The 25481-nt window shown below is 47.8% G+C and overlaps 1 protein-coding gene across 3 annotated transcripts; it reads left to right on the plus strand.

The window, feature by feature from the left end:
• Positions 1 to 3055: 3055 nt before the first annotated feature.
• STK32A (serine/threonine kinase 32A) lies at positions 3056 to 25049 on the plus strand. Of its 3 annotated transcripts, NM_001396913.1 has the most exons (14): positions 3056 to 3141; positions 3288 to 3463; positions 5691 to 5876; positions 7239 to 7294; positions 8190 to 8341; positions 8422 to 8595; positions 11939 to 11976; positions 16422 to 16511; positions 18802 to 18899; positions 20305 to 20421; positions 20980 to 21105; positions 22153 to 22281; positions 23623 to 23687; positions 23964 to 25049. In NM_001396913.1, exons 3-14 carry the CDS (start codon positions 5825 to 5827, stop codon positions 24052 to 24054), a joined length of 1188 nt encoding a protein of 395 aa, NP_001383842.1. In that variant the 5' UTR covers positions 3056 to 3141; positions 3288 to 3463; positions 5691 to 5824; the 3' UTR covers positions 24055 to 25049. The 3 variants fall into 3 exon arrangements, with proteins under 3 accessions (NP_001383842.1, NP_001020782.1, NP_001383843.1); NM_001025611.2 differs by lacking the exon at positions 3288 to 3463; NM_001396914.1 differs by lacking the exons at positions 3288 to 3463; positions 5691 to 5876; positions 7239 to 7294.
• Positions 25050 to 25481: the final 432 nt, after the last annotated feature.

Below are 25481 nucleotides of genomic sequence, written 5' to 3' on the forward strand. Positions count from 1 at the left end.
TGCTTTACAGGAAGGATGTCCAAGCGCTGCTCAGAAGAAGCCATATAACTGCATTATTGCATGTCCATGCGGGTGGCTGTGCTGTGCCGGAGTCTCAGAGTCCATGGAGTCCATGGTTCAGGTAAGTCGTACCCCCATCCACTCCATTCATCTATTCAGTACTTGTCCCCAGATCTGCTATCAGTTACTCTGTGTGTGATGCACAGTGGAGTAAGGTCAGTTCTACCCTGAAATGGTGAAGAGGGACAGAAGCTCCAAAGCAAACCAGCTCCAGACTGGTCCAGCACAATGCCCGTCAAAAAGCAAGGTCAGTAGACATGGGCCATGATTACAAAACTACGTGCAGGACACAGACATCACTGAGCACAACACCTGGTGCCCATTCCAAGAGTTTTTCCTGAGGCTTTCCTTGTTTCATTACATAACAGCTGTTTGATATTTTACTCATCTGAACTCCAGTATGAACATGCACAGCATGAAGTAAGTGAGCAGGCACTGCCATTCCAAATTCACAAGTGTGTGCCAAAAAGCCCAGCATGTCACAGTGGCTCTCCAGGCGCGGGGCAGTGCAGGCTGTGTGCTCCCTCCGTGTTGTCCTGATGGCGTTCTGAAGGGCTCCCACAGTGCAGTGCATTGGCAGCAAACAGCAGAGCTGTGCTGCTCCTGCTGCAAAGCGCGGGTTCCAAAAGTCAGCAAGGAGCCTTCCCTGCCAAAGCTTTTGGGAAATACATTTGTTGCCTTCATATGAACCAAGGGAGATGAGCAATGGGTTAAAGAGAGAAGGACGAAGATCGAGCTGTTATGTAAGATGGTTGGAACTATCCAGAGCAAGGTCGTCCTGGCTGTGGGAGGAGTTGGACTGTGCAGCCCAGAGGCGTGGGCCACTTTGATTATTGGGGATGAAGGGTGCAAATATATCTGTCACTTTAATGATAAAAAACCTCCAAACCCTAACAGGGCTTCTCATTGTTCAGCTTATCCATCTCTGTCTAGAGCTTTCCAAAGCCTTTACTCAAGCCAATGCGCAACATTGGCACTGGCTCATATGAGCTGCGGAAGACAGTGATGTTTTTGTGTAGTCATACTTGAAACCATGTCCTTGGCGAAGGAGTCTCCTCTCAGGGTTTTTCTTAAGCAAATCCAATCTCTGATGATTTTTAAAGACCCTTCAGAGGGATAGCACTGTTCCTTCCCCCACCTTGGGGGTGCAATCTGTTCATGGGCGCTTCGATCTTTTTTGGGTGCTCATTAAAGTGAGACCATTTAAGCCATGAGAGGCCAGCAATGGCTATTAAAACATGGTCTGTGGAAGACATAGCATAATGTTAAACATTGCCAGAGGGTTGCAGCTGAGATATGGATGCTGAATATAGTTTCATTTCTTTTATGGTTTAATGTTCCAGAAAATACACACTGTAAATGAGGTTAAACATCCCAGGTTTGGTAAGCTATTGCTGAAAGTGAGTTTGGTATCTGAAAGAAAATAATTCATAATTGGCTGAACGGTTAAATTTTTAGAAGAGTGAATGAAAATAAAACCTTTTTCTCTAATTCAGAGGAGACAGTTGGGTGCTTTGCTCTCTTGGTCTCTGTGGAGCATTTCGTTCTGTGGTGCGCACAAAGCTGCAGGTGGGCGGGGAAGGGATGGGGACGGGGATGGGGATGGGGACGGGGACCGGGAAGGGTGTGCAGCTGAAAGCGGGCGGCGCTGGGCGCGCCGCGGGATCTTCCGGAGCTCAGGGACCGCTTCGCCTCTGCTCCGTTGGGCGGCACCAAAGAGCCGCAGCTCCGCGCCGCCCCGCCTCGCAGTTCTGAGTTCTCGAGGGCTCAGTCGCTGTCCGAAGCAAACTGAGGAAGGGGGAAGGAAATAATTCTTTTTTTTTTTTTTTTTTTTTTTTTTTTTTTTTGAATGTGCCTTCTCTTTATGGAGATTAAACACAGTCTCACCTAGAAGAGATTGGGCTCTCTGTTTTCTATGGAAATTCGATCCTGTTTCAGCTTTCTGCAGGGACAGACGAGCAGAGCGCTCCGCTGCTCAGTGACGGATGGGAGCTGCACCGCCGCACGCAGCCTCTGCCTTCTTTTTCAGCCCTTGTGCTCATTTCTGAGACAATCTGATTTTGTGCATTTGTCTGAAATTCGGTCGTTTCAGGGAACCCAATCTGTGTTTCAGCTCACTGGTCCTTCTCCAAGTAATAAATGAAGGCAATTAAGTTTGGATTAATCACTCTGACGTTTTTAGCTGCCCTGGAGGAAGAGCTGCTCTCCCTGGGAGTCCCAGGAACATGAGCACATGCCAAGATCTTGTGAATGAGAGAGAAGTCAGTATCTAAAGAACACGAGCAAAAGGATAAGAAATGCGGTCACCGCCCTTTTACGGGAGTCTTTCAGATAGGAACGAGTTTGAAAGAGCAGACAGAGGTGCCACTGGGACTCAGCAGTGCCATGAGCAGAGTAACCCAGGCTGTCTCTGACAGGGTCCTGCTCACCTTCACACCGTGAAGTTCCACCAAATCAAGCAAAGCACCCGAGATGGGCAGTGCTCAAAGCTAGAGAAGTAATGGAGCATCAGCGCCTTGCAGGACCAACACCTTCTCGAAGAGGACAGATCCTTGCTTTGCGATGGATTGCACCTACCAGAGTGGGATGGAGTCCCGGACCTTCCCTTAACAAAAGCAGTAAAAATCTCTGGCACCGTATGAGTTAAAAGGAAGAAATAAAACCCAGACTAGGCAGCAACAAAGGGAACAGTTCGCAAACACATCTCGAATTATGAAAACGTTTTCCATTGTGGCGGACGATCACATCGTCCTTCTCTCGGTGACAGGAAATGCCACACGCAGAGCAGCTGAAAATTGCTGATCTGGGAAGAGGACAAAAGACGCGCAGTGCCCGCGCAGCTCTGCAGCCGCACCCCGCTGCCAAATCGCTCAGCGCCGATCCCGGCGCCGCACCCGCTCTGCCCGCAGCCCGGCCGGGCGCGGCTCCCCAGCCCCCTCCCCCCCCCCCAGTTCTCCTGCCAGAGGCGTGGACCCAGCCCAGCGCATCCCAGCGCATCCTCTCACGGCACCATTCGCCTCCTCGCAGCTGCAGCTCCGCGCTGCCGCCCCGTCTCGCCGCCGCTTCCTCCCCTCCCGCGAGGTAAGCGCTTTCTTTCTCTTTATCTCCGGGGCTCCTGACGGGTCTGCACCAGCCCTGCATTGCTCTGTGTCCCCCGCGATCTTCCCTTAATTTCTGTATGGTGTCTCCCGTGCGGTTCTGCAGCTTGCAATATTTTCTTCTTTCAGGCAATAACTTGGTCACTTTCTGCAGTAGGGAAGTTGTGTGGCCATGCTGCAAGGTGAAGGGCTGCAACAGGGCGAGAAACAAAGACGACACTGAGCAATACCTGCTTTCTGCCTCCAAACTTTCCTGCAGCTACATAAGAGTTCTGAATAATCTTTCGTTTCCGTGGGATAGAGATGTCAGTATTAAAGTAATAGCATAACACCCTGTTGTAATGTTACTGTCCAGTTCCATCTGCTCAACAGAACAGCAGCACCCCATCACTTTGGCAACGGAGTGGCAGTGTGAGAAATAATTCCTGGATCCCCATGAGTGGTCCTCTTCTGAGGAAGCTCAGTAGTTGTCTGTCAGTGATGGCTGTAACTGAGTGGAACTGCCTGCTCTCTGATGGATGGAGCTGCTGCCACTCCGCCCGCAGAGCCAATTGTGGTCCAACTGAGAACAAAGTTAACATGAAGGCATTAATGAAAATAACGATTTTAATCATTTTGTGAATTTGCACTGTGAAATAGGAGAAGATTTATCATTACTGTATGCTGAGTACCTCTTATAAAGATATAAATCCTAGTAACTATTATCCAGACTAGCATAGCTCTGAGGAATACCTGCAGTCCATCCCCAAAGCTTTTAGATTGATGTATTTTCAAAAAGAAATTAAGCCATGGACTCCTGCACAAGGAAACCTCCCAGAGCAGATGACCTTGGTGCCACTGATGAGATCACTGATGTAGAAGCATCCATGTGCAGAACTGACCTGTGGCTTTTATCTCTGAAGATGTATTTTTACTCTGAAGCATAAGTTTTGGAGCTTGGAAAGATGTGCTTGCGTAATTTTGTTCCAGGCTGATGGCACTGTTTGTTCCATTGAGGGGTATCATAAACATCTGCTGCTTCATTTGCGTTATTGTTTGATCACATTTCAGGCGAGAAGTCAAGAATCCACCTTCTTTAAAAATTGCTTTTTGGAGGGGGAGGAGGGTTGAGAACTGTGAGCTTCCCTGCCCTTTTTGTGAGTATTGTGAGTGAGCCACAGCAGGACAGGCAGGCTGCATTTGGCTTTGTAAAACACCTTGGTGAGAACACCCTGTGAGCTGTATCTGCTTTGTTTGAGATGCCTCTGGGAGTGCTGAGGAGGTGCGGGGAGTGCTGGGAGACCTCTCAGCTCTGTCTGACCAAGGCAGGGCAGACCCTGCTGTATGCAGCCGTGTGGCTGAGCTGCAGTTGGATTCCCAGGACTGCAACAATGGGGACGGATTTTGCATCCCTGCAGAGCAGTGCAGGAACAACCATGAATATGGAAGTAGCTTTAAATTTCAAACCAGCTTTGGTACTTGCTTCAGGTCACTGATCTGACCCAGGGCTGGAGCTGAGCTCCTGGCTGAGCAGCAAAAGTGAAGCTGAAGTTCGCTGGCGAGGAGCTGAGTGTTGGTGTAAGGAACCCACAGCAGTCCTCATTCCCTGTATGGTGCAAATAATTCTCTTTTCTCCAACACTTTTTTGGATGATCTCCCCCTTTGTGTTTCGGTGGCATGATTTTGTTACTATCAGGTAAAAAAGTGAAGCTGCTCAGTGGCTGCATTTCCAGAGTGTACGTCTGAGAAAAAATGAATAAGCTGCACTGCCCCCTGATACGTTCAGTGGAAATGTGAATGTCCTGGAACGTACTCCGGGTTGGACAAAGTCCAGACTGTGCTGCATTGCTGCTCCTTCATTTCAATCTTTTACAGGCTTACGAGAAGCAATAAATGCTGTGTACTTCACAGGGATGTCCATAACAAAACAAGCGTATAAGGATCCCTCCCGTGTAAATGCCTTAAAAATAAAAGCTGCCACTGTGCTCACATAAGACTGTAAAAGCAATCTTGGATGTCACTGAACTACACAGAACCATGTGCTCCAGTATAGATACACGTCTGGGGGAGAATTGGGAAATTAAAACCTGCGCTGCTTAAATCAAAAGATGGACACTGAGTTTCTTGTATAGTTCTTAAAACTTAATGCAACCTTCTTAGTCAAAAATGCCTTTCTGATTTCATGTAGCCAAGTCATTTCTTTTGTATACTGACCTCGCTAAGATTAGTCATGCTCTATCATCTCTAAATTGGTCATAACTTCACTGGGGCTTCAAAACACAGTGCGTTAGATGATGCTGCAGACATAAGCCATACCCTCAGGCCTCTGCCCTGCTGGTCTCTGTACTTCACCTTGTGCAGTGGGCTGCTGTTCTGGTCAAGGAGGCAAAGTTACACTGTTCCTGAGTTTCTCTGCTCAGCTCCATTGTAATGTGCTTTTTCCTGATACTCAGTTTTGTCCCCAAAGCTCTCAGTGTTCAGTAGGAAATTTGCGGGCTGCAAAGTGTTCCTCAGACCCCAGCGGCGACACATTTTGCCTCTTGTCTTCCCCAGGATGCACCAGCAGAGCACTACGCTGCAGGCCCACCAGCAGTGACCCATGGGATGACATAGCCCAGCGCACACCAGGCTCATAGGAGTAACGTCAGGGAGAGGAGCAGGAGAGCTGAGTCTGGGCAGGAGGCAGCATGGGAGCAAACGCCTCCAGCAAGTCACTGCCCTTCAATGAGAACGAAGAAGGTAAGAGCTGCAGAGCAGTTGGTGTCTGGAACTGCAAAGTTCAAATAGAATATCCTGACGGCAGCACGGCCCAGAGTCACCACCAGCTCCTGGGCACCTCGGTTAAGCACAGCAGTGTCAGAGTGTGCTGCAGCCTTTGGGATGGCTGTCAGTGGCCATGAGCTGAGCACAGGGTGAGGGCACTCAGCAGGGGGGACTTTCGAGATGTCCCAGGGATGCTGCCAGGCAGTTTGAGAGCAGGGAAGAAACTGCTGTTCTGCAGGCAAGGAAGGTTTGTGTGGAGACCACAGCTCGAGGAGTGGGATGAGGAATAGCAGAAGAGCCTGGGTGATGCATGACCTTCCTTGCTTTAGGCTCGGTGGGAGAACCACCTGCAGAGCTGGGCGGGCAGCCTGGGGCAGGAGGGGCACTGAGAGCAGCCATGCAGGCTGGTGTTGCTGCACTGCCAAATGGTAGAGATGGCACTTAAAGATCATTCCATAAGTATAGTTCCTGCTGCATGAGTGAGCCTATTAACTTCCATATGGGCTTTCTCATGAGTACAATAATAAAGTGCATAGATAATACAAATAAAATACAAACAAAAGATGAGAACTTAGATGGCTCATAAACTATTCTTCCACAGAGAAGAATGCCAATTAAATACTAAACCATCATGAATTGTTAAAAATGAACAGTTGAAATTCTTCCTGGTTGAAATTCTCAGTTTGTTTCAATGCTTCATGGAAAATGTGTGATGTTTATCAGGCCCAACGAAATGCTGAGTGCTACGCATGGTGGGGAAGGGCAGTTAGGGCAGATCTGATCAGGATTCCTTTGTGCTGAAGTTTACTGACACAGTTTATAGAGACATGAGGGAGCGAAAACAGCAGTGGTGTGAGACCTTCCTGGGAATCTCATTCCTGGCACATCCAATGTTGCATATTGGCATCTTCTTTCATAAATAGCAGCTTTGCTGACTCAGGGCACTGACACTTCTCACTTTCCTGACCACCTTCCTTGGAGTGCTGCTGTGAGATAAAACAAATCGGATTTTCACTGTCGGCTCTCTCTGCTGAGTCCTGTCTGGGCTCAACACGCTTTGTGCCACATCAGCTCCTATGGCTGAGAAATAAACGCTCTTGGAGCACTACAGTGACCTGTGCAGGGTGCTGTCCTTTGAATGGGCCTTTGCAGATAGGCTGGAAAGAAAAATCTGCTAAACACCAAATTTTAAACAACCTCACATCTCCAAAACCAACAGGAAGATGCTGGAGTACCATTCAGGTATTTCAGCTCTTCTCTTACGGAGAAGAAGTAGAAATAACTTCATCCAACTGTTGCTCAGCCATTTTGCATTTGAATGTTTGCTCTTTCTTGTAGTCACCTTCGACCATTTTGAGATACTGCGAGCAATTGGGAAGGGCAGCTTTGGAAAAGTAAGTCATGTGTGAGTTAATCAGCATTGGGACAGCTGGAAACAACGGAGAGGGGGGAATTAGAGAGGCTTTAAGGACAGCAAAGAGAAAAAAAAGGCTGCATTGTCAGCAGGATCTGACCTGAGCATCAAGAAAGGAGCAGAGCAATTCTTCATCCGCTCCGTAGCCACAAGTGATATTACAGGAGGTTATAGTGATAAATCAGATAACCTGAATTTTCTGTGTTTCTGGATAAACATTGTCCAAGTTTCCGCAGCAAAACACGGAATATCATGATGCATATTTAACAAAGAGCTACACCCACATAAGGGGCTTGGCAGCATCTAAAAAGTGAGCACCTGCCTGTGAAGCAGCGTTTGTTATTGAGCATCACATTACAGTCACATCAGTTCTATTTTTGTTGTTACGAAATTTCACGCTTTTAGATGTTAACAGAAATTTCAAAGGTCATTTTCCTTTTCATGAGGGCACACAGATGCCAGAACTGAGGTGTGCTTTCTGTGCAGGGTGGGAGGAACACTTGTGGGTGGAAAAACAAAAAGGGTTGATGGAAACTTTGCAAATTCATCCCTAAGCGCTTAAACTGTCATGGAAAGAAATCTGGGGAGAGAAAGGAGAAAAAACCCTAAATATTTGTGTTTGCACTCTCACAAACTCAGTTTGTCATTGATAAGGGTTCCTTTCCCTCACCCTCCCACAGCAAAAACTGTCCTTTGGGAGAACATGGGATGAGGAACTCACTGAGGCGTTCCGTGGCGATGCCAGAGCTGCAGAGCAGCACACGGAGCTGGGATTTGGCAGAGGGGCTTTGTGAAAGACACCCAGAGGCCGTGTTTTACCTGCACTGATTTGCTGGCAATTCATCTCTGATGGATCACTCGATTCACTCACTCAGGTCTGCGTTGTACAGAAGAATGACACCAAGAAAATGTATGCCATGAAATACATGAACAAGCAGAAGTGCGTGGAGCGTAATGAAGTGAGGAACGTCTTTAAGGAGCTGCAGATCATGCAGGGCCTGGAGCACCCCTTCCTGGTTAATCTCTGGTAAGGCATTTCTCCTTTGCTCACTGGTAAGCCTGTGTTGTTAGCTAGAGAAACCTCTGACCATGTTTATGCTGCATCAGGTACTCATTCCAAGATGAGGAGGACATGTTCATGGTGGTAGACTTGCTGCTCGGGGGGGACCTGCGTTACCACCTCCAGCAGAAGGTGCGATTCCAGGAAGGCACCGTGAAACTGTTCATCTGTGAGCTGGTGTTGGCCCTCGACTACCTCCAGAGCAGACACATCATCCACAGGTCAGCTGGGCACTCCATAGGAGGGTGGAATTCATGGGCGGCGGAAGGGGCTGACTTTTTCCTCCATGCCTTGACAGGACAAGCAGAACCCTCAGAGCTAAACAAACTCCCCCACGTACGTTTGCTGTTGTGTAAAATTGTGTACATTTTTCAGAGAAAAGCATTTCTCTTGTGTGACAGATAGGCTCATGTCCCATTCCTGATGTATTTAGTGAGACAGCCCTCAGAGGTCCAAGACTTGGCTCAGTATTGGCTAACAGGAATGGAGTTACAAGGGGTTAAAAAAGAGGGCAGGGGCAGAAAATTATCACATTTATAATCCCAGAGACAGCATTCCTGGAAGGTGTAAAAATAAAACATGGCACAAAGTGAGAGTTGACAGGACCATGGTGGCTAGCAAAAGAAGGAATATGAACACTTGCTTCTGTCGAGGAGCATACACCTGCCATTCCTGTTAGGTGAAAGCAGAAAGGTTGCCTCCATGCTCCCATGGGCCCTCCTCAGTTGCAGAGAACCCCAGCAGAGCAAAACGATTTTGCTCTTCTTTTGGTGTGAGACTGACTTCCTTACATACAGCTGCCAACTTCTCAGAGTCTTATTTTTCATCCCGCTTGGATAGTTTGTATGAGTCCTTCTTTGTTTGTATGAATACCTGCATAGATTTCTGCCCCACGGTACCCTGCTCTGCTCCAGCACTGCGTGCAGCGAGGAGACAGCGGGCACTGAGCTGTGCCTCCACCCCACACCTGCCTGAGTCACCTAATAATGGATGAGCATGAATTAAACATTGTGAAGTGCACACTGAGCTGCCTTTGTCCTGGGCAGCCAGGAGCAAATCTTTGTGCTGCAGGCTTGGTCTGAACAAATCGAGTGGGACACGGGTACAAGGGAAGCACAAGGAGGAAATCTCCTCTACCAGAAACGTGTTGCAATCAGTGGCATTTCCAGGGCTTGTGGGCATGAAGAGCTGCACAATTTATGATCTAAGGAAAAGTCTGTATAGGAAACAAACTGCACCTCATAAAGGTGAGAAGTAACTGGGAAGTGACGGTCCCCATTCTGGGCATGGGGATGCCAGCATAGCTATGCAGTGCCCCAGTGCCCACTCCAGCTGCAGTACACAGGGAAGAGGCTGGGGGTAAAGCTGCCGTGATTTCCCAGAGGGTTCTTTGCAAATACAGGTGGGATTGCAGGGGAACACTCTAAAGCTATCTTGCTCCCAGGCTGGAGCAAGAGCTCCAAGCCACCACAGGCATGGGGGAATGGCATGCTGGTGCCAAACTGCTGAGCAGGCACCTGGCATTGCACCCGGGCTTGAGAGCAGGGGTGGAGTGCACATATGGCTGCTGTTGTCCAAGGACAGGTCCCCAGAGGCTGAGTCTGATCTGCAAGGTGTATTTCAAGCAGCTGTATGCAGTACAGTATTACAGTACAGTGGCTCCACAAAATGTACAGCGAGCTGCAAAATCTGCAAGTGATTTATTTAATGCTGTATCTCAGTGGGACACTATCAGGTAAAGTGACTCAGCTGAGGAGTGCAACATCCGTAATGGGGAATGGCAGGAGGGATGCAAACAACTGTTCACATTGTCTGAACAGCGCTGTGTGGAGACAGCAGAGTAATGGCTTCAGTTATTTCTCTCCGTACACAGAGGTAGGAAATGGTTGTTAACCTTCTCAGGCTAGGAAAGGTCTGCACTCACAGCTCAGCAGAAACAGCTCGGAGGGGACTGAAAGCTGCTATGTGGTAGTTAGATATATTGTCTTTCCTGGATTGCAGATGGCCAGGTGAGGTCAAACTTTACCTCCTGCAGTTGTGTAATGTCTGAAAGCTGCTCTCTCCTCACTGTGCCCTGTGCAGCACCAGCACAGCCAGGGCATCGCTGTGCTGTCCCCACTCCACACCTCCATCAGCCCCACAGCGCCCAGAGCTGTGCTGGCTCAGTGTGAGAGCAGGCGATGGGCGCTGGTGTAATTAGGTCATTAAGAGCAGCTAATATCTTGTAAAGCCATTCAGGCACATCCAGGAGGTGTATCAGGTGTACATCTCCCTTCAATGGAACGCATTTTATTACAGCTTTGCTATAGGGGTTTGTTGCTGTTTTGTTCAGGAACAAAGGCTGCAGGAACCAGTTTGTTCCTAGAGCTCACGGCAGGGATGAGCTCAGCCAGGGGCCTGCAATTCCCTCTAATCAAAGTAAATGACATTTACCCATTCCCAGTCAGTGTACTCTTAGCAACAGACAGAGAAAGCAGGCTGTATTCACACTAACTGGAAATAGGGTTCTCTGCAGCACCTCCACAGAGGAATGGGTTCCGTTCCATTATCTCCCTTGCAGGATGGGGCTGTTTTCATAGTTGGTTGTTAAATCATTGTCACTTTGTGCTGCAGGGTATTTTGTTCATCCTTTTTCTCCTCACTTTGTATTTTTCTTTTCCAACCTTTGATGCCCCTCACACTCTCCACTGTTACCCCAAGGGTGAGATATTTGTTAGTGCACCCACAGTTGGTAACTGATATTCATCAGATGCAGAAGTGATGAATTTCCCTGCTGTGTTAATTTCTCAGTAGCCTGGAGGAAAGAAGAGGATAAGGAGCAGCATGGATGACTTTCATCCTGCTGAAGAAAATGAAAGCATTAATAAATAAAATCCCAAACAGAGCATCAGAACATCTGCTCTACTTTCTGTAGGGTCTACATATTAAAAGCTGAAGGTAGATGTTTGGCAAGCATTTAAATGAGTGCAATTCTGATTTTGTAACTCTTATCCCTGTAATACAAAGTACACTTTTTTGGAGAACCTTCCTGCGTTTGCACCTTTTGTAAGTGCAGCTTTTGTCCCTTGCTGCAGAAACGCCCCATTAAGGCACACAAACACTTTCCTTGTTGTGCCACTCTTTTGTACCACCTGCAGCTGAATGGCTCCAGTGATGCTGAAAGGATAAGAGCCACAGTTGATGCCACTTGTTTGCTTCACTCCAACATGTGATTTTTATTGGGTAAATGGCGAACAGCTTCCAGTGGAGTATTATATTGAGACAGAGTATGAAGTAAAGAAAAAGGTGAAAAGCAGCTTTGACGCTGTGGCTGGAGTATCCGGGTGCTGCTGGCCCCAACAGTCACATCTCTATCTCCATTTCTGCTTCTGCTGGCTGATGAGCTGTTCTCCTGTGCTGAAATCAAACCCCGCAGAAACATCAGAGCTGAAGAACTCCAACAGAAGATCTTTCTAAGGCTTAATTCCCTCTGCAGCCCACAGCCTGGGTACTCAGAAAGCTCCCACAGCATCATTTCATGCCGCATCCCCAGCTGAATGGCTTTCCTTCTTCTCTCTTTCTTAGGGACATCAAGCCTGACAACATCTTGCTGGACGAGCATGGTAAGTGCCACTTACCCCCTGGTCACTCACACATATAAAAGCAGGGACAGAAATAGTAAACCTGTGCTGAGGTTTCAGTGCTCACAGCTTTCCTCACTTTGTGTTGCTTTCTTTTTTGGTCCACAAGCAGTTTGGAGCATTATTGCCCTCCTGTGCTTGGGATGACGACTTCTGCTTTTAGAAGAGCAGTGTTGGGTATGCTCAGGGCACTGCTCACATTGCTGGGCACTTCCCAGGAGTTATATCAGTGTTTAATCAACTCCTCAGAATGTTTTGATGGCATTTCTGGAGGGCATTGGCAGGTCAGATGTATTCTGTGCTGTTTGGACTCAGTTTCCAAACAATCCTCCTTTCAAAGCCTCTACAGTTGCTTACAATGTACCCAAAAGGTAATAGTCTGGGCAGAAATATAAGCACAGTTGCAGCTGTGTGCAACTTACACTCATAAACAGAACGTGTTACAGTTGCACAGAGTATCTTCATTTGTGTATTTTCTTCTTCCTCGAGCATTTATCTCTGGGAGGAAGCTCTGAAGAGGACTTGGGCCTGGATGCACTGTGTATATACACTGCTATACATTTTCCTAACTATAGTCCTGTTCTATCAAAATACATCTGGTTTTGTTCTGGCAAAGTTGCCCCAGTGAAGAGCTGTTCTGACATTGATCAGCTTTTAAGTCATTAAAAAAGAGATCAGTATTTTAATATTTTCTGGAGATCCATATAGCTGTCTTGTTGTGAGAAATCTTCATGGGCAGCTCCAATAAAGCCATCTCAAGGGAAAGTGCCAGTAAAGGAGTGAGGCATATCTGAGTGCATTATCACTGCAGAGGTTTTAATGCCGATGCTGACATTCCTGAGGAATTGCTGTGGTTCTCACACATAATCAGCCTCCCCTGCATCTGAGCCCAGGCTCCCAGTTTGCCCACGACCTCCACTTTCAAAGCATCAGTTTGTTATTTATGGAGGAGCTGCAGCATGGCAAACAGGGGACCGGCGCTGCCCAGCCACGCAGTGCCCACCGAGGGCCAGGCACCTGGGGCCACTCTGAGCACTGCTGTGACTCCAGGCACTGCAGGACCACAGGAATGTAGGTCAGCATCCTTCCAGAGAGGGAAGGCAGGGCAGGAAGGCACAGTGTGCCTCCACAGCTCAGCATCTACAGGCTTTCATTACAGATCACCTGCAGACCTCCATTATGACTGCAATTTGGGATGATTTTCAAGCCTGTTTTCTAACACTGCAGTGTTTTAAGTGTCTGTTGTAGAGATTTCAGAGTTATTTCCTCTGAATGTGACCTTGGCTTCAGTGTCCTTATGGCTGTGACTTCTATTTCTTTTCCTCCTGCATCTTCATCCAAAGGTGCATCCTCTTGTGCACATAGAAAGCTGTAAGGGGGAACAGATTTTTCTGTTCCCTGTGCTCATTGTTAGGGCACATTTATCTCCATTCAGCCTCATAAAGCCTGCTTGTTCTCCTTCCTTATGGAATAAAGCTGAAGAACCTCATTTCCTCTCCTCTTCCTTCACCAGGCATTCTGGACTGTAATCAGGAAATGCACGCTGTTTACTAACCATGGTTTTCATAATACTCTTTACTGAGATCTGTCCCCTCCAAACATGAGGCACCTGGAAGCCTTCAGCAGTCCATCTGCAGCCTTTTGCCCCCCAGTTCTCCCCATGATCCCAGCTCAGCCCTTCAGCAGTAATGTGCCACCTGTTGTCACCCATCTCCCTCCTGTAGTTCAGCACAGAAAGGCAGTTTTGCCTGTTGCAAAGCTCAGTGCCTCCTTGATGCTGATGACTGATGGGACAGAGGGGCCCCAGCACATCTCTGGCAGTGTGGAAGAGTCTGGTTCAGATTGCTGATGGTGCAATGCCCCATGATATCACGGGCTGACATGCATCACCTGCTGCAAATTGTTACCAGCATATCTGATGTGCTTAATATTATTTAAAAGATTCTTAGCTGAATTCACAGAAGCCTTAGTTTTTCCTCCCCCTTTCACCTCCAGAGGTGTTCCAGAAAGGTAAAAGGATTACACAGTAACAGAAGTGCTGGATTTAAATAGCAAAGTTCTTTGCTCAGCACACAGCACAAAGTCCTCTGCTCTGCATGTAATACTCACAGGGGAGAGCCGCGCTCTCTGGAGAACTCAAGATTTGATTTGGAAGTGCCACTTTCCAGCAGACGAGGAGATGTGGGGAAGGACACATGCTCAGAGTGCAGCTCTGGCTGTGCTACTCAGAAACCAGCTGCAACTGCAGATACTGAGCAATCAGAACACAGGCCTTGGAACCTGACCTGAAAGTTCCACGGCAGCACACAGCGCTCTCCTCCTGTCCACCAACAGGTGCATCTGCTCAACCTGTCCACTCTGCCCTGCACAGCTGCAGTTCAACAACATTCTACCACATCCCACTGCACAGAGCTCCTTCCTGCTGTCCATGCCATTGTTTGATACACTCCCAGGTGGGCTCATTTAAAAACTTGTGATTTGTTTGAAGTGAATCACTGAAAGGAGCATCCGGAGAAGGGCACATTTATGCTTGGAATATCAAATTCTTAATAAGTCTCTGATTCACATTTATCAAAACACTCCCGCACAAAGTGGAATGAGAGATAAAAGAGAAAAGAATACAAGGACATAGCGGACATCTCAAGACAAGAAAGTCCTGTATCATCCTCTCCTTTCAAGCACTCCCCAGTGATGTGATTGCAATACCTTTGCAGGAAGGAGGAAGCAAGGACCTGACTGATGTTGTACAGCACTGACAGCAACAAGGAGGGACGTGCTCCAAACTTGCAGCATGCAAGAGATGTGCTTTGCCATCTCACCCAATGGTCTTCCAGCAGTTCACATGGCTCACAGAAGGACTTCTGGATTTGTTCCTTCCTTCAGAACAGAGCCTGGAAGCACCACAGCTCTGTTAAGGAGCTGTTTTGTGTCTCAGTGGAACTAACAGCCTGCAGTGAAGAAAGGTCTGACACAATTAACAGGGCTACTGGCAGATGGGCAGTGCTGTGAGCAGTGTGTGCCTTTTGCTGAATCTGATGGAATATGAAGCTGCTGAAACACCAGACAACAACTCATGGGCAGGGGCCAGAGGATGAGTTCATCTTTTCCAGATGCTGATATGGGGTTGGAAGTTCAATGGCTGAGGAATGATTTCAGACCCAATGGTACCATGGGCTGCCTGTCTGCCCTGCACACACTCATTCTGTGCTCTGACCATGGCTGATTTGGAGTGTGGCAGAGAGAGCTCCTGCACTTCATACAGTGTTGATGGAAAGCTGCATGCAGGAACATGGATGCGATGCAGGATTTTTTAGCTAACCACAAACTGTACTTCTGTTCCCTCATTTTTTTTTCTCCAGCTAGATCAGATATTTGCAGCAGGCAAACTTGGTCACTGCTCACACAACATATTTATGTTCAAGTGTAAGGATTGGCTTCAATATTTCACAGCATCCAGAGAGGACAGCATATGTTCACTGCCAAAGCACCAACTTTTAGCCATAGGGGCAATCACATTCTACCGTAGCTCATGAAATAAAGCAGCAGTGAATTTCCAGCTGCTGAAGTTCACATCTGAGTGAATATCATCCCAGCATCTCCATCAGTAAGAGCCACTTCATCAGAACTCTGTGGTTAAGAGGAAACAACAGCAATTCAGCCACCCCCTATTATTGCCAGAGGGCGATGAGTCTGCAAAACATCACAGCATTCCATGGTTTTGATAATGAGTCCAGCACTGTCAGAGATGAACGAGTTCATTGCCTTAAGAGAGAATGCACAAGGCCAGGAAGAAGCCAGCATTTAATCAGAAGAATTAGGCCAGGTTAACCCCTGATATTCAAAGAAGTACACTTCAGGGAAGTCAGCCCTGTATTGATAACCTGCACTGCTGCACTCCATGGGTCAGCTCGCTGACAGGAATTCAGGGAATAAGGAGTAATAAATTAAGTGCTTGCCAAAAACAGAAACCAACCAGTCACAAGCCCAGTGGAGGCATTTCCATTCTCATCCCTACTAATCACATTCACCTTCACATTTCCTTCTCAGTTTGCAGGCAATAGTTGCACACATTGCAGCAGTGATAGCAGAAACCATGCTTGAAAACACTGGGAAATCCTTGCTAAAACAAACACCACTGAAATGAGCTCACAAACATCACCAGGCACAGTCAGAGAGACAGAAAACACACAGTGACAACTTTGAGAACCCCAATATTTTGCTCCCAGAAGATAAATAAGGGTTATTTCCTCCAATGAGATACAGCCATAAGCAGCCTATAAGCAAAATGCTTTCTGTCAGCTCTGGCATGAGAAATTTTTGCACAGAAACTACTTCCCATAGGATATTTTACTTTGAGTTTCTGATGGAAGGTTATTTCTTCGTGAAATTAAAGCAGACCTGTTTACACTCTAATCTCTGTCTTCCAGGACACGTCCACATCACTGACTTCAACATCGCCACAATGCTGACTAAAGAAACACAAGTCACCACGATTGCTGGCACAAAGCCGTACATGGGTAAGAGCCAATGAACACTGTGCTCCTGAATTGCCACTTTGCAGATCTGAATTGGTAGCCATGCTAAAACACCACCCCAGTTCCTCACCACACAAGCACAGCTGATAGAGCAGAGCACCACTGATGTACCTGAGAAAAACCAGGGCTGGAGGAGGCAGGAAACGAACCACAGAGAAAAGTCCCAAGTGAATGCTAATGGAGCCCAGGTGGAAACATCACACAGAGAAGCCTTTGCATTGGGGAAAGCAGGAGCGCAACACTTCTGAGTGAAGCAAAAGCACCCAGAAGTCTATCTATACAGCTAACACTAAAAACAAAACTGACAGAGCAATACAGTCTCCCACAGCTCAGCACAAAGCCCTCCCCAAAGCTCCTGCAGACATCGGGCCCTGGGAGGGCGCCCAGGAGGCTCCTTCTCATCAGGATCACCTCAACACCACCTGGTGCAATCATCACCATAAAAAGGAACAAAGCACAAAAGGAAAGTGCTGCTCTTTGGGTTTGGTTTTATTTTACTCAGAGCAGTTCTTTCTACCTATATTGCACAAAAATAACTATAGTATTTTATTCCCTTAGGAGGGAGATGTATTGACTGAGGAAGAGCCTTCCAGCCCACTCCATATCACTGATGTGCCCTGGAAGGCTGTGGCTCTCAGGTTTTACTCAGTTAAGTTGTGCCTCTCCTTGCCACATGTGGATCTGGCACCATATTTACATATACCACAAATATTTACCGTACATTAAAGTTTCTAAAGAGCTGCTTTTATTCACTATGTGACTGCATTTAGTCCCTACCAGGTGGGAGTACTTTAAATAGGAGCAAAGATATGAGTAGGGTGGGAACAGCTTTCCAACATGGAGAGCTGTGAGCACTGGAGAGCTGAGGCTTTCTGAGGGGAATGAGAAGATTTTCAGACCAGTGTTGCACCTACATTCCATGGACTGGGGCATTTGTTATTCTGGAGAACATTCAGTATGCAGTAATGGACAAGTCCTGTGTCAGCAAAAAGGCAGTCACCCTTTTCTGTCTTTGTGGACAGAGGAGCAGTGAGCAGCCCCATGTGCCGGGCTGTTGGGTGCTCGGTACCCAGAAGCAGGAGCACAGCAGGACAGGACACCGCACCAGACCTCAGAACTTTGGGTGCTTTATATGACACAGGAAACTGACTGAGTCCAGTGAGCCTCTACGTGGTTTGGGGAGTTACATAAAGCATTCCATAATGCAAATAGTTTGGATTATATTTACCATATAAACATTCACATCACATTGATGGCAGTGCTCTAGTTCTAAGGGCCATCCCATCATTTACATACATCAATCAAGTACTGCATCTGTTCAATAGGAGCAGAAATCATTGACACCCATTTTACATGTGAGTAGAGCAAGGCCAAAGGATGCACATGTTGTCAATAACAGGGCCAAGATTTCAGGATGTGGCTGTTTCCAGAGCAGGCAGATATGGGGGTTAACATCTGTGCTATGAGCTGTGTCAGATGCCAGCCCTGCCCTGGAGCACAGCATGGGGGAGCAGAGCAGGACAGGGTACAGCACAGCACCAGCAGGTACTCACATTCTGCTGATGGGATCAGCAACAGTGCTGGTCATAGCGTGGGGCTGGGGCAGTTTCTACACAATGTTTGGTGCTCCCCCTGCTCTGAGATTCCTCAGTAGTGCATTGCTCTGCTCTGAGACAGCAGCTGTAGAGCCTGACAAAGACCAAAACGTGAAATGCTGCAAGTGAGCCCATGCTGATTTGTGTAGCTCCACACATCCCTTGATAATGGGACAACAGACCAGCCATATACCCTTCTTCTGAAGGAAAAACAAGAATGGGTGCATAATGCTATAATGCAATAGAAAGTACAGCAATAATAGCAGAGCAGTACAGCCTGCAAATGAGAACAACCCCATATGCAGCAGCCATAGAAACAAAAACAAAAGAAAAAATACTGCTCACCTTTAGAAGACCTCAGATACGCAGAGACGTCCAGTGAGATCCTCTTGTCTCCACTGCCAACCCTTAAATGAGGTCTGGGAAGGGGTGGATCCTGGCTCCACCTCTTCCATCACTCAGTACACTGCATGCACCTGAGCTCCCCAGGGCTGGCCCTGCCTTCCTACCAGGTGCTCCATCACTGCTTCAAGCTGTGACTCAGCATTTATGCTACAGGGCGATATGCTGATATTTGTCCTGGGATGCTCCTGGTGTCACTGGATTAAGTGTTCTGTGCTGCTGATTTTCACTCAGGGTTGCAACAATGTGAATGATCTCTTCTCTGTGTTTCACAGCACCTGAGATGTTTAACTCCACAAAACCCATCGGCTATTCCTTTGCTGTGGACTGGTGGTCGCTGGGAATCACTGCCTATGAGCTGCTCAGAGCCCGGGTACGGAGCACACAGCGCTGATGCCTCTGTCCCTCTCTTTCCTTAAGCATGCTGTTGGAGGGGCTGATGCTGTATAACAGGGAAGAAAGTTCTGAGATGGATTTCAGGCCCTAAGGTTTATTACAGCATAGGCAGTAGAAATCAAATCTTCATCAGAGCTTTTGTGATCACAGCTATGAGCTGCGAGAAACCACTGCCATTCAGAAAAGCACATCTCGGCAGCTCCTTGCTGTGCCCGAGGGCTTCTCAGTGACCTCACCCTCACCTGGGGCCGTGCAGGCAGTTGGTCAGAGCAGTGCTTTGCACAGCACTGTGTAAAAAGTTGGACACCGGTTTTTGAATTACATTCTTCTAAGCTAAAGGCGATTGAAAACCTTGAGAGGCTGAAGGTAAAGGAGTGCAACATGCCTTTAAAGAAACGCTACCACCGATCTTTGCAGAGAACCTAGAAGTATTTTTAACAAAAACACGAAGAACAGAGTGTGAGTGATCTCCATAGCACACATTAAGGGGTTACGGTAGTCTGACCTGACACGTAACTGTAAAAATATTGATACAAATCTGAATTTTCTGTCTGTAACTTTAAATTAATCGCAGGACTGTCAGTAGCGTTGTTTTTTTTTGACTTGGTGGCAGCAGAAGGTGCGCGGTGAGGGACTCGGGGGGGTCGCGGCACAGCGGGGAGCAACGGGAGCTCCAACGGGAACTCCAACGGCGGCGGCCGCGAGAGGGCCGCGAGGTCCCCCCGCTGTCTGCGCGCGGCAGCACCGCGCACGCGGCTGCACCTCACACCGTGCCCGTGTTGTTTAAATGTGTTTGTAGCAGCTCCCCACGCACGCGCTGTAGAAATCCGGGAGTTAAAGATCTTTCCCAGCAGCACTCCTCCGTTGCACACAGGTTTCCGAGCACAGCAGCGCGGTTGCTCCATGCAGGGGCTGCAGAGGCGGCCGTTTCCCCGCGGGCAGCCCGGCAGCTCGGCTGGGTGCAGCCGCAGCACGCGGAGCATCCTGCACTGCCCGACCGGCGGCGCTCCGCCTCTGTTGGGACGGCGCTTTTCCACGAGGTGTGAAAACTCCCGCTCCATTTCCCTTCTGTCATATCCAGTACGGGCAAAGAACTGAAAACAGAAAGGCATCTTACGGGAACATTGGGAACGCTGGCAAGGCTGAAGAAGCCAAAGCTGGACACTGACTGCTGGCTCCTGTCTGACATCCATCCATTACTGCTGTCCTCGCTGGTGTTATTACTGTACTTATTTCAGCTGAGCTCAAGACCCGACAGGCAGAGATTTCAGTGGGGGGGTTGGGGAATGTGCAGAGCTTTTCAGAGCCGCCTTGCTCTGAAAAGATTTCTGAAGGAGCTGAAAAGATACACTAAAATGCTTTCCTTGTTTCACTTTTCACAGAGGCCGTACCATATTCACTCCAACACTCCCACAAATGAAATTGCTCATGTATTTAAGACAGCTACAGTGATGTACCCTGCTGCTTGGTCTGAGGAAATGGTGATGCTGATCAAAAAGGTGAGGGCTGCTGTGGGACCGGAGCATGTCGGGGCTGGGATCACACTGCAGCCAACTGAGCCCTTCCACTGCGCCCCACAGCCTTTGTAGGAAATGGTGGGGATTCATTGTAAACTGTATCCAGACTCAATGCTGGTGACCTTCAGGTAGTACCCTATGACAAAGATCCAGCTTTTAATGATAGAGCTCATTAATGTCACAATCAGCCAGCAGCACTGCTCTCTGTGCTAATGGTGATGGTGCTCATGTTGGCAGCTGATGGATCTCTCCTGAGGACACAGCGTTCACTTCCAGGGTTTCTCTAACTTTGTCTCTCTGGAACGGTGTAACTTAGAAGTAATGATACTTATATCCACAAATTTGACTAAAAACTGACATAAACATTTTATGATTTTTTTTCAATAATGAAAAGATTTGCAACATAATAATAATATTGAAATCCTTCAATGCACAGTTTATGCAGTTTCATTTGGTCAGGGTGGGAGGGCAGGACTGTGGGAGAGTCTGAGCAGCTGCAGCAGCCTCATTCTAACCTCTTTCCTTCCCCTCTTGCTACAGCTGCTCGAGACAAACCCCGATAAGCGTTTTTCTCAGCTGAAAGATATCCAGGACTTTCCGTATCTGTCGGATGTAAACTGGAATGCTGTTCTCCAGAAGAGGATAATGCCAGAATTCATTCCTACGGTAAGGCAGTGTTAAGTTTGGAAAGTCCTTAATTTGTCCAATCCCCATCACAGCCTGCAGCCTGCCCTCGTGCCTTGCACCAAATCACAGTGGGAATACCTCACACATTTCCACAACAGCAGCCGGTGCTCTCTTAGCACAAGGGAGAAAACAGGCAAGAGCATGATTTTCACTTTCTGGTGAATCTCATGAAGGTCAATAGGAGGTGACTGCAAAGAATGGGCACCCCAAAGGTGATCCACTCTGTTTATAATAATCTCAAAGTTTCTGGACATAGACTTGAACTTGCACTGCCATGAGCACCATTGGCATTGCAGATGAAATATATGATTCTGTTGCTTTTGAGCCATCCTGCACTGAACTGCCTTTTTTAGCAGCCCTGTTTAGGACCAGCTCTCCTAATGCAAAAATGGTGAGCAGATGTAGGCTCATCAGCAGCCTGGGGATCACTGTCCATTATAGAACTGTTTCTTCCTGAAGTGGCTCTCCCTGATAAGTCCACTGTTTACAGGGAAAGAACAAATAGGGTAGATTCAGGTTTCTGATTCTTTTTAAATCAAATTAAAGCAGCACAGAGGTAACATAACCGTCTTTGAAAATAATCCAAGGGCTGTTCTGTGCAGTGCTGCTCCAGCTGCTTTTCACCAGCAACCCAACAAACGGTGAGCTAAAGTACGAATATTTAACTGCACGTATTTTTCCCATCTGTGGCTTTCTCTATGGTGGATGTGTGTGTACTGCTTTAAAACTCATTCTGCAGGATTCTGTATGGCCTCTCAACAGAGGCTGTCACTTCGAAGCAACCAAAGGGTTAAATATAAGTAGTAAGTGTAAAGGGAGCAAGCGTGTTTTCAGATGGTGCAAACACACCTTGACAGTGCTCCCCCAGCTGAGGAACTGCTGAAACACCTCAGATGTGCAGCAGCTGTTCTGGCTATGTTTGCAGTTCATTTCTTACAAAACTCAGATCCCAGATGCAGCCCAATTAATGACAGCCCCTCCAAGACCGGCACCGCTCACTTAAGGCAACCTTTCTCTCCCCTCCAGAAAGGAAGACTGAATTGTGACCCAACCTTTGAACTTGAAGAGATGATCCTGGAGTCCAAACCTCTTCACAAGAAGAAGAAGCGCTTGGCTAAGAAGGAGAAAGACACCACCAAAAGCAACTCCTCACAGGTAAGAGCAAGCAGGTGCACGTGTGTGGTGAAGGAAGGCTTTCATTCTGTGTGAAAGCCAACTATCACTTAGCAGTGATAGCACAGTGATAGCACAGCAACCTGTTTTAACACACCATCTGCTTTCCTTTCGGCCAGCTTCATTCCCAAGAGATCCCCCCATCCCTCACCCAGATGCACCCCTCACAGTGCATCAACCAGCACGCCCTATTGCTTTCTAAACCTCCAGTTAGGCTGTTTCTGTTTTGTGTTAGCAGAAACTTTTCTATTTTATTTCCTCTGAAACATCCTCTAGAAAGAGGGGAACGGCAACATGTAAATATTTGCATTAAGGGTTTCTAAGTTGCAAAACACTCCAGAAGCACTGAGCAGTTTTCATGGTGCTGCAGAACCTCTTTTGGGGTAGGAACTCTTTCTTTGGTTCTGCCTCAGGTGCTGCAAAAACAGATAACGCTTCTAGGGCCAATAGTAACCTGAGAAGAGTCTGTGCTTTGAACATGCAAGCTGGTATCGGAGGGCAAGCTTAGCCAGGTCCTGAGTTTGAGATACTCTCATATACAGGAACTCCAAAGTCAAAATTCCTATCGGCTTCAGTAGTGCCAGAATTTCCTGTGTAGATCATGAGGAGCACTTTTGCTTTAGTAAAGCTTCATTGTTTTCATCCCCCTTAATTGTTCAGTATTGAACATTTCTGTACTAAAGTGATTTAAAGGTCAGATGCACTTTTGAATATCCTCAGTACTTAAAGATGGATTGGGCTCTCAGGGCTTGACCCTGCACAGGGTTTGGCTTTCTCATGCACTCCCAGCCTGCAGCCTCCTCCGTTGGCACTGGGGCCAAATGCTTGTTTTCCATCCCAATGGCAAGAGCCAGGATAAATTACAGTGTTGAGAGAAGAGCCATATGTTTGTTTGGGAGTACAACTGTACAGTTAACACAAGCAACCTGAGCCTGAATGGCTTCCTTCATCTAGACCTTCCACAAGATAGAGCATGATATAGTTCCTGAGCTGTTGCCTTCCTCCTGCACTGTGCAGGAGCTCTTGGGGTACACCCGAGGCCTGGAATGCTTTGCTGTGTGAGCAGTTTTATGCTTCTGCAGACTGAGCTTTTTCTGCAATAGAAAAATCCCTGTGGAAACCCAACATATAATTTGAGGCCTGTATACCTACTGAGTTCTATGTGAGGAGAGTTGTAATGCCATTCTCCCAGCTGCAGTGCTGGTGTTGCTCTGGACCTAAAGATATTGCTGTACCTCCTTGAAAATGCCCTTGCAAAATCTTTTTGTGTCAACCATGAATTTATTCAATTTTTCTTCATCTTTCTCTATTCAAATGTGAAAGGCCTGCCATCTTCAAAAGCACCTAGAGACACTCCAGAGGGACTTCATTGTTTTCAACAGAGAAAAGTAAGTACCGATAAAAAGGCAGCATACCAGACACTGGCACAGAGCAAAAGCTTTTGGCCAATGAACAGGGATGGGCAGTGACATTGCTCCTGCGGGTCTGAGGCTGGGCTGGCATCAGGTCCATAATGACCCTGCTGTGGTCAGGTCTCTCAGGCCAGCTGCCCCAGCAGCAAGGAGGTGCCCGGGAAGCAGCTGGGCTGAGGCAGGCAGTGGGGAAGGGGTGGCCTGCAGGCATCCCCAGGCCCCTCACCAGCTCTGCCTCCTGTTCTGCCCTAGGGTGAGACACCAGCACAGTGAGATCCAGCAGCACGCAGCTCTGGCCAAGTGCAGAGGCATGCACAAGGATGGCCAGAACAACAACCTCTGAGAGCCACAGCCCTGGCAGCAGGAGGCTCTGGGGCTGCCCCTGCAGCTTGCCACCATTCATTAGAAACAGCCCATGACTTTGCCTTCCATGGCAGCAGGAACGTGATCGTGGGAGAAGGGTGAGCTGCTCAGCACTCTTCTATTGGGGTTGGCCAGTTGGTATCACAGCTGAGTGCCAGGCACGCACCCGCAGGAACATGGCATCGTCACCAGCACTTGCCATGGTGGGAGCTGCAGCTGTGGGCCCTGGCTCTTTGGGCCAGGATTCCTGCATGGGTCCCTACATGGAGCTGATTTCTCCAGGTGGAAGACACTGCTCTGACTTGCGATGCCTTCACTGGCATGCAGCGGTGGCCTCAACTTGCAGAGATCTGCAAACATCCTCTGGATGGCTGGAGCTGGCAGCAAGCCTCTTCCCCAGCTGGGCAAGGGCAGCGAGGCTCCATCCATGCCCCCTCTCTCCTCACTGCTTCCAGAGCCACCTGGCGCAGAGCCAGGCAGGCACACAGCTGCACAGGGAAGTGACATGGTGACAGCCAAGTATTGGTAAATGAGCACCATCCCAGAGCTTCTCCAGGCCATCCTGAAAAACCATTCATAAACACCTTAAACTGCTGCAAATTTCTGAATCTGATGGGGTCATGGCTTCCAACATCAGAGGTAAATTTGAATGCGTACTTTTCATCTCTCTGCTGTTGTCTTCACACTTGATTTAAGCAGCAACAGCTGTGCTCCTGGTGCAGAATTTGCCAAGAGTGAGATTGGACAAAGCATCTCTATTATGGTAACGTTGGGTATGATGCTATTATTCAAATGCTTTTGCAGACCAGACCTTTCACCTCTTTACCTGACATTTTTCCTAATCTCAACAACATAATAAACATGTGATGAACTGTCTGTCTCCCATTTGCCCAAAGATGTTCTTGTATCCCCTGTGCCTTCCTGTCTCTCTTCTCTGGATAAATCTAATTAAAAAAAAATCCAAATAAAACAGGCAGCAAATGAAGGACTCCTTCCCAGGTAATCAAAAGCCAGTTTCTTCTGAGGTCACTTGCAGTGCAAGGCAGAACAGGTCTGGGAGGGCTGGGTAAAGCTAGGCTGTGACAACAGCCATACCTGTCACCTGCAAAGCACTGGGCTACCTAAGCCCAGTGTAAGCTTAAGCTTAAGCTACCAAAGCACAGCCACCTAAGAGAGGCTCATACGCCTCAAACCCAGACAAGGGAACTGGCTCTGCTCCTGGCTGGGGCAAAGATCAATGCTGTTACACTGGCTGACCCAAAAAAAAAAAAAAAAAAAACCCCTCAAGAAGTTAGATGAGAACATTGCACCTTTAAAAATTCCCCAAAGATCTCTAAAACAATCTCTGAGGCACAGCCTCAGCTTAATCACTAACAGGCAGCAGCAAAAAACCTCTAATTACCTCAT

The sequence above is a fragment of the Gallus gallus genome, chromosome 13 (assembly GCF_016699485.2).
Source record: "Gallus gallus isolate bGalGal1 chromosome 13, bGalGal1.mat.broiler.GRCg7b, whole genome shotgun sequence".
Lineage (NCBI taxonomy): Eukaryota > Metazoa > Chordata > Aves > Galliformes > Phasianidae > Gallus > Gallus gallus.